This window comes from Medicago truncatula, chromosome 7 (genome assembly GCF_003473485.1).
Source record: "Medicago truncatula cultivar Jemalong A17 chromosome 7, MtrunA17r5.0-ANR, whole genome shotgun sequence".
Classification (NCBI taxonomy): domain Eukaryota; kingdom Viridiplantae; phylum Streptophyta; class Magnoliopsida; order Fabales; family Fabaceae; genus Medicago; species Medicago truncatula.
Genome location: NC_053048.1, coordinates 55,644,616 through 55,657,109, shown reverse-complemented (window position 1 = coordinate 55,657,109; position 12,494 = coordinate 55,644,616). Strand labels below are relative to the sequence as shown.

At 35.3% G+C, this 12,494-nt stretch overlaps 2 protein-coding genes and 1 non-coding gene across 4 annotated transcripts; 1 reads left to right on the top strand and 2 right to left on the bottom strand.

The window, feature by feature from the left end:
• The first annotated feature begins 1,516 nt into the window (after positions 1 to 1,516).
• Positions 1,517 to 6,802, top strand: LOC25499765 (protein DEFECTIVE IN MERISTEM SILENCING 3). Of its 2 annotated transcripts, XM_039827882.1 has the most exons (7): positions 1,517 to 1,674; positions 1,987 to 2,173; positions 2,487 to 2,715; positions 2,783 to 2,824; positions 4,934 to 5,125; positions 5,396 to 5,716; positions 6,318 to 6,802. In XM_039827882.1, the coding sequence occupies exons 1-7, from the start codon at positions 1,654 to 1,656 to the stop codon at positions 6,517 to 6,519; spliced, it is 1,194 nt and encodes a 397-aa protein (XP_039683816.1). In that variant the 5' UTR covers positions 1,517 to 1,653; the 3' UTR covers positions 6,520 to 6,802. The 2 variants fall into 2 exon arrangements, with proteins under 2 accessions (XP_039683816.1, XP_013450652.1); XM_013595198.3 differs by lacking the exon at positions 2,783 to 2,824.
• A 2,145-nt stretch (positions 6,803 to 8,947) lies between these two features.
• LOC112416335 (uncharacterized) lies at positions 8,948 to 12,351 on the bottom strand. Its single transcript, XM_024769834.2, has 4 exons — positions 11,929 to 12,351; positions 11,647 to 11,752; positions 10,379 to 10,469; positions 8,948 to 9,995 (listed from the first exon to the last, which is right to left on the bottom strand). The coding sequence occupies exons 1-4, from the start codon at positions 12,250 to 12,252 to the stop codon at positions 9,083 to 9,085; spliced, it is 1,434 nt and encodes a 477-aa protein (XP_024625602.1). The 5' UTR covers positions 12,253 to 12,351; the 3' UTR covers positions 8,948 to 9,082.
• A 71-nt stretch (positions 12,352 to 12,422) lies between these two features.
• Positions 12,423 to 12,494, bottom strand: TRNAQ-CUG (transfer RNA glutamine (anticodon CUG)). Its single transcript has one exon. It is a non-coding gene; the product is annotated as a tRNA-Gln (tRNA).

The following is a 12,494-nucleotide window of genomic DNA, read 5'->3' as shown; positions in this document are numbered from 1 at the left end:
TTGTATAAAATTATGCCAAAACCATTTTGATGTGGAAATAGTTTCTGTGAGTTGTACTCCAAAACCATTAGATGTACTTAATGGTTTACAGCAGGTGAAAAAAACTAAGGACCTAGAACCATTGACATCATTCAGTTTTGGACTGACACAATTGGAGGAGGAGGAAAGAAATGGTTTCTGTGAGTTGTACTCCAAAACCATTTTGCTGTGGAAATGGTTTCTGTGTGTTGTACTCCAAAACCATTTTGCTGTGGGAATGGTTTTCAGAAATTTTTGCTGTGGGAATGGTTTCAGCAATTCATATTTTGAGCTTTCACTACAAATCCATCAAACACTTTTCCAGCAAACAATCATCAGAATCATAACACACTACAAATTTCGAATTCTTCTCTTCTCTTCTATCAATTTTGAATTCTTCTCTTCTATCAATTTCGAATTCTTCTCTTCCGTGTCCTTTTTTTTCGAGGGGGCAAAAACGTAAATTACTCGTGTGCCACAACCTTATCAAATGTGGGAACAACAATTCTCTTGTTATTAATAACATATATTGGGAAATGCTAGTAGGTTTGTTCCAATAAAATAATTTGAAATTCAAATTCTCAAACACTTTAGAGCTAGATTTTTTTAGGGTTATCTCACTTAGCATTTAATGCTGCAATTTTGGAGCCAAATTTCTAGGGTTAAGTTGTTGCAACTAGGGTTGGGAATAGGCCAGGCTGGCCTACAGGGGCCTACGACCTGGTCTGTTTTGGCCTGACCTGGCTTGCACTGTTTAGTAGATAGGCCTAGGCTTAGGCTTTTTAGAAAGCCTGTTTAGTTAAATAGGCCAAGCTTAGGCTTCAAAAAAATACTGTTAAGCCTAATAGGCCGGCCTATTAATACTTATTTATTAAAAAATATTTTTTTTTTATATTAAAATAATTGCATATATTAAAAATATAAACATCTTTTTCTCTATCTATTAGTCCCTTAATAGGCTTTGTTGTTATAGATTTTTATGTAGGCTTTAATCTAGTTGAAATTTACTTGTAGTGAAATAGACTTTTAAGTAGGCTTTAATACATGTTTAACCTATTTAGTAGGCCAAATGAACTATTTGATGGCTTTAATGTGAAACAGACCTATAAGTAGGCTTTCAGGTCAGTCCAGGCTTTTAAATAGGCTAGACCAGACCTAGAAAAACGGCCTATGATAGGCCATAAGCACTCAGACTTGTGATTTATTTCGTAGGTCAGACTCAGGTCTAGACTGACCTATTCCCACCCCTAGTTGCAACCTAATAAGATTAAGGAGTAAGAGATGCCTTTTTGTGGGCATTGTTGCTAGGCTATGAATGGGAAAGTTGTTAAACATGTTGTCCATACTCATAAAATAGCAACTTTGACTGCAAAAAATATTACAAACAAATTAAATATAAATACTTAATGAAGAAACTTTGACAAAAAAAAAAAAAAAAAAGAATAATCAGTGTCCCTTCTTGAATCTTAGCCGCTCAATTATAAAATTGAAAAATTTATTACTTCTAGATTTTGAGTGAAGTGAAGTGGCGAAATCCAAGAAACATAAGAAAAAGAGCAAGATTTGTCGAATCTTTTTGATTTTGAAAAATTGAAAAATTCTTTGAGCCATCGCCGCTTTGTGCTTCACTTCGACATGTCTCAATCAAGCCACCAGGTATTTTATCTCTCTCTTCCCTCTCTTTCATTTCATTTTATTTCATTGCTTAAACCTTAACATTGATTCATAAAGCTGTCACCTTTTTACTTGCCGCAAAAATGGGTTATTCACCAAATTTATGCTACTCATTTTAGGGTTTCTAGGAATGAATTGGGTTACTGAATGTGTTCATTTTCAGAACCTAGAATTGGTTGAATTCCATGTTTTTACTTTTAGACCCATTACCGAATGTGTTCATAGTTGAATTGCATGTTTTTACATTGTTCATGGTTTTGAAGTAGTTGCTTTTGTCCTTGTTACATTGCTCAGGAGGATTTAACAGAAAAAATCTTAAAGCAAGAAGACAGCTTTAATGATAAGAATAGTGAGAGCTTTAAAGATCAGATCATAAAGCAGGAAGGCAACTTCAAAGGTCAAATCAAAAAGCATGAAGATAACATTGAGTTCCTTAATTCTCAATCCAATCGCCTAACTGAATCGGTTGTCGACCTACAAAGTATGTTTAGAAATTCATCCATGTATGCACTTGTTTTGTTTCCGGGAATAATTCATCATTTTGATTTATGAGAGTGTGATCATGGTCGTCAAAATCGGATTTTTAATCATATAATCCTCAATTTTACTATTAATGTTGCCTTGAGTGTGATTATACGTAAAATCCCGATTTTGACTACCTTGAGTGTGACTATAATTTAAGATGAATTAGATATCTTATGTGGTAAACCCTAATTTAGTGCATTTTTATGAATTGCTTTGGGAGATAAAAAATTTACGAAGACTTTGATATAGTACCATTCAATTTTTTTTAGTGAGCCTTGGAAAGTACCATTCAACTAATGTGACTAAATCAGAGAATGGGAATGGTGCATTTCATACTGAAGAGGAAACAGTGGAACAGATATTGAAGAAAGAGAACTCTGCTGCTAGCATATTTTGTTGGATAAAAGCGAATACTCAGACATCAAATTTGGCATTTGTAAAGGATGCTGTGGGTGTTGTGGCAACCCTTGCCAAGGTTGAGAGTGATGATTTGAGCAGGTAAATATCATATATTTTTTTCTTCAAATCTTTACACCCTTTTGTTCATTTGGCTTCACTCTTGCAGCTGGAAATATCTGTTGTGGTCTCATTTATCTTCCAGATTTTGGTATGCCTATCTACTAGTTATTCTGTTTTAATACTATCATTAAAATCTATTTAGTCAATTGTGGCGCAGCGCTTAATGCTGTTGCATCATGGTTTCGAGCAGCGGATAGATATAGCTGCTATGATGAATCTTTTGAAATCCTGAAAATACACTCAACGAGAATAGGAGGATGCAGAATAAACGATGTCTAGTCTCTGTTGTCAAAGCGTAAATGCGGCGCGGCCACCCCCAAAAACTGATGTGGCGCGGAATGCGGGGACGTAGCAGGCACTATTTCGGTGGGGCGGACACTAATATATTTAATATTAAAATACTGTACTGTTGAAAGAAAAAAAAAACTAAAATACCTTAAACATTACTCAAAATTCATTAAGTATTCCTAATTTGAAATAAAAGTCACAAGTCTTAAGCAAAACATAAAACATACTTGCAAAAAATACTAATAAAATTCAAGGAAACCAACATTTTAACCTCTAAAGCTTAAAGTAACAAAAGTGCAAAACATTATCAATTAACAAGTTCATCCTCTCAGTTAACAATTAACAATTAACAACTAACAAATTATGCAATCAAGAGATGAAGAGAGGAGAACAAAGATGGGTTCTGCGATCAAGAGATGAGAAGAGGAGATATGGGTTCCGCGATCAAGAGATGATGAGATGAGAAGAGGAGATGGATTTTTGTTGTTTGTACGATGAAGAAGTTGTATTTGCGGCTGTGTATTTGGTTCTGATGGAGAAGAGTAATAGTTAGGGTTTTGAAAATTACAAAAATGACTTTAAAACGGTTTTAAGTGAAGGGCAGTCCCGTATTTTACATAGGGGAGTAAAAAGCACCCGCTTTGACCCGCAATTGCGCCCGCTTCAGCCGCTTTCTCCAAACGCTCCGCCTTGGAGCGTTGCATTGCGTTCTACTGTTTTTGGCCGCTCCACGCCGCTCCACGCCGGTAGCGGCCGCTATTGACAACAGGGTGTCTAGTAATGATGATTGATGATTGACGAGGAAGAACTCATAGTTAGTGATTCCATTTGATGGAATAACTTGTATTTATTTTAAATTCTTTGACGAGTTATTATAAGCCTTGGATGCTAAATCTTATTTGTTATCGGTTTGAATATTAGCAACGGCAGTAAGTTTTAATTATTAGTTATGATTGTGTTTGATTTAGTGTATTCTTCTATTCTTGTATTTTTATATGTGTATGTTACTATGATCCATAGTAGTCAATCTCGGATAGCAGTGCGTAGTGGCCGACCCTAAAAGTGGGATAGCGGGATAGAGTATAGCGGTATGACAAATAGTGGTCACCGACATTTGATTATTTTTTGAACAAATTACATGAATAATGGTATAAAGTATAAACAAACTTGTATATTTCTAAAAAAAAAAACTAGATTTAGTATAAAATTAAATGTAACACTCAAATCTCATGAGACATTCATAAAACAAAAAACGAAAAAACAAAAGATAGAGGAACAAATAAAAAACATCATAAAAACAAGAGAAACCATAAAACAAAAGAAAACATAGGAAGAAAAAAAGAACAGAGAAACCATCCGACAGAGTCAATTTGGTTTTGAGAATCCCCAAAATACCCTAAAATCAATTTAGAAATTTGGAAACCATACAAAATGTTTTAAAAATAGGGTCAATTTGAAAATTTTCAACTAAAATCAAATAGCGGCTGAAGCGGCTGCTATCCGCTCCGCTACGCCGCTATAGCAGCTGAAGCGGCCGCTATCTCATTCCGTACCGCTACGCTACGCGCGGCCGCTATAGCGCCGCTATTGACTACTATAGTATGATCTAAATTTCTTATACTGTTTCCCTAAACTTCGATGTAGCAGCTGTACCACTTCCTGCTATACTGCTATAGCATTTTGGGGTTACCCGCATTCCACTATTGACTATATAGACTAAATACATCATGCAGACCATTCATGTAACAGAATTAGTAAAGTTTCAAAACACATTAATGCTAGTGTAAATCTTTGAACTTATTTAGCACACTCCAATTTTTTCTAGTTTATTTCTTACTAGCTAAGTAATGAAAAACAAGCTACTTTTTATCATTATTTATTTTTCTAGTGTCAATTTCATCTAAAACAGGATTCTTTCCGAGTATGTGGGTTTGGAGACAATGCTTGCAATAGTGTGCAGTACTAATGAAGGCGTTAAAGCACTGGAGAAGTATGACCCAGAAGGCACAGTAAACAGTACTGGTGGTTTGCATGGAATTGGATCTTCGACTGGAAAAAAAATTAATGGCCGATTTGTTGTCATATGTCTTGAAGATTTAAGGCAAGTTATACTTATGGGAGTTTTTGTGTGGGTGTGCTCATATTCGCATGTGTTTTTCTCACAGTTGATTCTTGTAGAAAGTGATATACACAGAGGCCTTATTTAGGACCAATTCCTGCAGCCCTGTGCATGGTCTTGCTGTATATCACTCTCTAAATAAGACGCGAAAAACTCGCATTATAAGCGCACACACATAAAATTTAGAATACTGAACTGCTAAATCTCTTTGCTTGCAAATTTTAATGCACTGTTGTGCTTGTTTTATTTCAGACCATTTGTTGGAGGTTTTGTTGAAAACGATCCACAAAAGAAGCTGGCTATTCCGAAGCCGAGATTGCCTAATGGGGAGTGCCCGCCCGGGTTTCTTGATTATGCTGTGAACATGATCCATTTGGATTCAAATAGATTGTCTTTTCTTACTGCCAGTGGGCATGGTCTTAGAGAGACGCTCTTCTATAGCCTTTTTTCTCGTCTACAAATATATAAAACCCGGAACGAAATGATGCTTGCTCTCCCATGCATTACTGATGGAGCATTGTCATTAGATGGTGGAATGATCAGGAAATGTGGTATCTTTGCTCTTGGTAGTAGGTCAGTATTAAAATACTCTTTTTATTTTTATTTTTTTTTATTTTTTTAATGCAATCTTGATTTAGATTATTCTCTTGGTGGTAGACCTCCATTTTGATAGTAATCATCTGAGGGATATATTCCGCAGTTCAAATTTGCGAATTTAAATAATATCGTAAAAAACATGTTTCGTTGATTCAGTTGATTTGTATTTTCCAATTAGGCATTATGATAAACTCACCTGTGGGCATCACACACGTATTTATATGTTGCCGAACATTGAAATATGAAAACTTTCGTGCATTACTATGATAAGCTTGTCAGTGTGGATACACAAATGAAATCATTAAACCTAGGCCCTCTAGACAATGTTTGACGTTTGGACAATTGTTGTTCAAAAATAAACTTCTAGAATATCTAGGTTTCGTAGCGAAAATCGTAAGCAGTAATAGTTTGCACAATAAATAGTCATTATTACCAACTTTATTTATGCTTTCTTTTATCCGTGTTAACACGTCATCTTTCCTTCTCATACTCTAATTTAGATATATTTCTCTAATCTGAGGATTGACTTGTGTTTCTTTTTTGGGTCTTCTAATCAATGAATTTTCTCTGGCTGCAGAAAAGATGTAGAAGTGAAGTTTCCTCTAATTGCCGGAGAATCTGATGTACCTCCAGATTATACTGAAGCTGAAGATGTGGTGAGGAAGCTTCAATGGGAAACTTCTAAACTTGCTGCTGATATACAAAGAGAGCAGCAGTTGCTGGATTTTAGAAAGGCCAAGTCCACAAGCCAAGCCTGTTCCGGCGAGACGACATGGTAGAAACTTAACCACATCGAATTATGTGTATTAGCAGTTCATTTTGTAAAGATGTGAAATAGTTTCATGAAATGAGCCGAAGCTGAGTAAAAAAATGAAGTAATGCATTTGCTCAATGCTAGGTCTATTGAGAACATAAGAAATTTGGATATTTTGTTTAGCCTATCCCTTCTCCGTGAAACTCGCTGTGTATTGTTTCAGATTAACACTATTTTATGGGCTATTTAATAGCAAATTTTGGTAGATTTCAGGACATAATTATGTGGTAACATTATTTTTTGAAAAACTGGTAAAAAGTTATCGAATATGTTCAGTGAATTTTTTTTCAAATGTTTTCCATTTTTTTTTTTCTTGAGGCAAGAATAACTCATTTCATTCAAGATAATAGAGGAAATACAATTTAGAGGATAATAGAAAATAATGGGCCTAGATTGTAATACAGACATTAGCAAGATTGTGAGCTAGATTGTAACTGGCATTAGAGGACAAAAGAGACCTACAACTAGATAATAAAGTTCCTATCATTCTTATAAAAACGACCATTGAACACCACTTTAACAACTGCTTGATAATCGCTTTCAAAGATGACCTGCTCGAAACTACAAATCATAGCAATTTGGAGGGCGAGTTGCAGAGCAATAGCTTCACATTCAGCTTCCGAGCTAATATAGATGAAAACAAATCATCGTATGAGCTTGGATGAAGTGGCCCAAGTTGTCGCAGAAACAAACACAGATGTTGAAACCTCCCTTCAGATGAGAAAAGAGCACTATCCGTGTTGCATTTTGACTGGTTATCATTCAGTTTCACCCATATTGATTTGTTGGGAGTGCGTGTGTGGCTCTTCAAGGGTACGACAGCAGCATATATAGTCACAAACTGTATTAGTCCAAGGCTGCAAGTGGTCACTGCATTGAGAGGTTCTTTGCTCCCATATACAATCATTATGAGAACGGCATATGCTCCATCGAATAGATGAAAACCAAGCTCAGTTAACCTCATCAAAACCTGCAAAGAATGTTCAAAATAATGGTAGAGAAATTACCACTCACAGGTAAGTAATGTTTAGTTTTACTCCATAAATTTGCTTCCTTCCAACAAATAAATAATAGTCGAGAAACTACCAGTCACAGCTAAGTAATGCATTTAAACTAGTTTGTGCCTTTAAATGCCTTGAGTAGAGGCACTGCATATTTACTTTTCTTACAAAATGGAAATATATTTTTTATTGTGATCTTAAAGCACTTTTTGGTTACTGAAAGAGGAAAATGAAGTTATACTAAAATATCTTTAATTGATCTCAACTTGCGCAAGTGTATGAATATTACTTAACAACGTTTTTTTTAAAGAGGTTGTTTTTCAAGAACTATAGTCCTTGTGTTAGTTTATAAAATTATAGCTATGGTTTTACCTCTATTTGATAAAATCAAAATCGTAACTCATGCGTAACAAAAACTGTGTTTAATGTATGCTTACAGAAATGATGGCTGACAATGAATCAGACAAGAATATTGAGACTTGGAAGATAAAAAAGTTGATCAAAGCACTGGAAGCTGCTAGAGGTAATGGTAATAGCATGACTTCCCTGATAATGCATCCATGTATATGTAATCGGCAAACTGACTATGTAAATTGGATTGTGATTCAGAAAAACAAAAAATTGAATCTATCAACGCACACGACCCTGTTCATTTTCAAAAGTTGGGGTATGTTAGCCTAAGATGTCTTCTGTGACTAACTCACTATCATATTCTATGCCAATCCCATTCTTTATCTGGATACTCTGCGAAAACATTTACACCATAATTAAGTATTCCCTCTGCATATACGTATAGATATTATATGTTGTTTGTTTAATTATTATTAGTAATTGTTATGTGTAGTTAATACTATGTTAGTTACAAGTGAGCATTAGTCATATAGTAGTATATATAGTTGTAACCACCTTATTAGAAGGCATCTTTTACCATTTGTAATATTCACATTTATCATCAATAGAAAAATTCTCTGAGTTTTCTCTCATTTCTTCCATGGATATCATGTTTCATAACAGTTAGAATAATAAATAAAAATGTAGAGGAAAAGGGAAGACATTCCTAGAGTAGTTGGTTGGAGGATCTCAAGCTCTCGAATTTCTAAAAGATTTTTGCTTTTCATAATTTCTTTTGTAATCTACCTTCCATTCACTCTCCTTCTCCTTTCACAATTTGTGCCTCTCTCTAAATTTTAGAAAGAAAAGATAAGGAAAAAAAAAATCAAGAGAGAAATAGACACATATTTTGAAGGAAAAATGAGAGGATCAAAGTGATTCCTTTGTTGCAAGGATCGTTGATGTTATATTAATAATGAAGAAATCTTTCTGGTCTGATTAATTTAAATTTCAACCAGTTCTATCATGATCGTAAATTTTATATGTTCCCTTCAAGAATCATTTGACAACAACGGTTGCAAGTTTATAATTCAATCAGCCAATAACTTGATAACAAAATTCACATTAATTTCACACGGTTATGAACATTTTTAATCGCCCAAAAATGACTAACTACCACAATTTAAAAGCACTTAATTACATCCATCTCCAACAGTTTTTAGAAATATGCCCCTTCTGCCCACAAATATAACAGGCAATGTTCTTGCCATTAGATTCAAATTTCCTTTGAAAACCTGGTGGCGGCTTAATGTCAGCCTCTCTGAGTCCCCCTTTATTGGCATGGTGAAATCTTACATTATCAGAAGGAGGTTCACCCATTTGTTTGACTCCATTGCGATATTCTTCCTCTTTTGTTACGCATTCCATTAACTTACAGAAAGGTAGATGCTCTTCGCACATTAACTTAATGCAAAAGTCTTTCCAGGATAGCGGAAGCTTTGAAATGATGACACTAACGTGAAAGTTCTCTTCAATATGCATTCCGACAGCAGCAACAGAGTCTGCAATGCTATTAAGTTCTTGAATTTGGTGAACAACTGATTTTTCATCAACTATTTGAAATTCAATATACTTTTTCACCTGAGATCTCTTTGTTCCGTATTCCTCATACAGATAAACAGATTTTAACTCTTCCCATAACTCAATAGCACTCATTTTTCTATTCGCATACTTGTTGAACAGACTATCAGATAAATGGTTCAAGATGTTCCGACGACATAATGAATCATCATTTACCCATCTCTTTTCAGCAGCTTTTGTTTCAGCAATCTTTCCAGCACTTGCATCTTTTTCCCCTAATGTAGCATTTGGACATGGTTCAGTGAGCACGTAATTGATCTTTAACTGTTTCAAGAGTAACTCCATCTGTTCAGCCCAAACTTGGTAATTCTTCCCATCAAAACGGATGATCTCAATAGGGACAGGCTCAACACGGACAGACTGAACAGGGACAGGCTCAACACGGACAGACTGAACAGGGACAGGCTCAACGGGAACATCAACAACTGAACTTGAAGCTTCTCCAATTTTCCTGCCATTATGCTCTGATCTGCATTGTTTCGGTTACAAGCACCAGGTTAGACCGGTCTATGAATATATGTTTACAGCTTTCACTGCTGTTCAAAAGCAACTTTTTACCATGGACTTGTGCACAATTAAATGCCTAGCAATGTGTATTCTTTTGAAGAAAAAAGTGAGTAGTAAATATTCGGAAGAGTGCAGAAATTTCTACAACTAAAATACTACATTGTTGAGGATCATACATCAGGCAGTTATTATACCATCAACATGCATAGAATAAGAAGGAAAACAAGAACCTTCATATCTATGGGTCCCTCAACTACAACACTTAATTGATCAATATCATTTGATTACATAAATTTGCACAATTCATGTAATCTCGTAGCTCAGCAGTCAAAATTGAATACTCACCTTATCCTTCCATCCAACTTAGTGATAGCTTCCTCTATAGCGGGAACAAAATTCTTGAAAGCTGACCATTGTTCAGCAGATAAACTTATCCCTGAAATCAACAATACAGAAAAGGAACGTGTTTAGTTCTGGAATTCAGAGTAATCAAGTTGTCAATAAACAGAAAAAGAAAATAAAAATCCATTTCATCATTAAGAGAGACAAACTCCAACTTCAACAAAGAGCAACTAGCAATAAACAACATAGATTTTCACATTATGATGAGGCTATCTTTCCATAAACTATTGTGCATCAAATTGCTATGCATCTAATTGTGAATTGGAAGAACTGTTTTCTGAATTGTGGATAAAATCTTATTATGAATCACAAGATACAAATAAGTAAAAATACGACACCAAACAAAAAAGATAAACTGACGTATATAAAAACTTTGAAAATCATGATTTTAATCTCCTTTTACCTTTCCGTCTAACCCACTGTCCCACTAAAAACATAGAAAAGCAACGAGTGAAGAGATAGAGAGAGAGCAATTGGGGACCACAGAGAGAGCATTGACTTCTATGAAGACAAGGGAAACCAAAAAACAGAAGAGGGAGGGCGCAGAGTACCGTGTACAAGAACTTAAAAAAAAAACACCAAAGGAGGTAGTCGCGACCAAAAACGCAATATGCTAGGGTTGTGTTTATGATTCTGACTAGGGTTATTTTGAGGGTTTACTTTCAGTTATTTCTATCCCATTCAAGGAAAATATTGCAACTAAAAACTTCGATTTTGATCCGGATCGCTTTACCCGGCCCATTTATGGCTTCACCTGCAATCACAGATTTTCGCGCCTCTGTTCCTTTTTCCCATTTCTGAATCATACAGTGCATTCCATATCTGTGACTCGGCAGATATAATCGCAACTCAATTTGCAATTCATATGAGAAATCAATTCAACCTGCGATTCATATCGGAGGGATTCCATTTTGTTTTGTGTCGGAATATGATATGTAGAATACGAACTACAGGAATATGCATTACAGACAGCCAAAAACAATGTTAAGAATGTTCCATATTACATGCAATCCCTAAAAATATACTCATCATCAATGAGTGTTAAGGAAATTTATATACTTGTATACGAAAATAAGACAGTGAAATCTCATAATAATGTACTAAAAATACTTGCGATCAAAATCAAGCAAGACTTACGATGTAACAAAGCAGAAAATAATTCAAGCGAAAACCAATGTATAAGATTAACACATTGTATACGAAGCAATCACCTTTAGCAGTGGGAAGCTGTTTTCCATCTTTAGTGTAGAACTCCCTAATTGAAACCAATGTCATCCCTTTGAAATCTCGAACCGCCACATTCCTCCTGGCTGATAGCTACATATCAAACAAGCAACATCTATTAAGAGCAATGACTAGCATCTAACATTCAAAAATTTAACTAAACCCTAAATATTTTTCAAACAATAAATTCAAATCAAAGTATGATTTTTTTCTTTTTTCCATGAAATACTAATAAGTTTAAGGATTGAAAATAAGAGTGACTGGTTAACCTGGCAAATAACGTCTTCTGAATCGTCGTTTTTGCGTTTGACACCCACCACCTTATTGAACTCTTGTGGTTGTGGTGGTTCAACTTCCTTGGGTGTCTCTTGCGGTGGTTCTTGAGGGGGTTTGTCTGCGTCGGTGGCGATAGAGAGAAGATAAGACTCGATGATGGTTCTGACGAACTGCTTGGTCTCTGGGCCGGAAAGGTCGATACCGAGTCGTTCAGAGGCGGCAACACGAATGGTGAACTCGGTGGTTTCATCAATGTTGGATTTTTTGAGTATATCTAAAACCATTTCTTCAACTTTTCTTCGTGTTTCGGCTTCCATTCTGATTGATGCGAAATCAGTGAATGATTTGTTTCGGGGGGGAAACTGAAACTTGTGTGTGTTTATTTCACAAAAAGAAATTTTTTTTTTTTTTCAAAGGTTTCGTAATGTTCTACTTTATGTATGTAGTGTGAATGAGAAACAGAAAAAATTTGAAATTTTAAAAACGTAGGTTCCACCGAGACTTGAACTCGGGTTACTGGATTCAGAGTCCAATGTCCTAACCGCTAGACCATGGAACC

Bases quoted from the DNA above. Each gene is read 5' to 3' on its own strand.
- LOC112416335 (XM_024769834.2), bottom strand. From the start codon at position 12,252: ATGGAAGCCGAAACACGAAGAAAAGTTGAAGAAATGGTTTTAGATATA. The intron at 10,470-11,646 runs GTGATTGCTTCG...TGTTGATTTCAG, and splicing joins ACAGCTTCCCACTGCTAAAG to GGATAAGTTTATCTGCTGAA. The intron at 9,996-10,378 runs GTGAGTATTCAA...GAAACAATGCAG, and splicing joins AAGTTGGATGGAAGGATAAG to ATCAGAGCATAATGGCAGGA.
- LOC25499765 (XM_039827882.1), top strand. From the start codon at position 1,654: ATGTCTCAATCAAGCCACCAG. The intron at 2,174-2,486 runs GTATGTTTAGAA...AATTTTTTTTAG, and splicing joins ATCGGTTGTCGACCTACAAA to TGAGCCTTGGAAAGTACCAT. The intron at 5,126-5,395 runs GCAAGTTATACT...GTTTTATTTCAG, and splicing joins ATATGTCTTGAAGATTTAAG to ACCATTTGTTGGAGGTTTTG.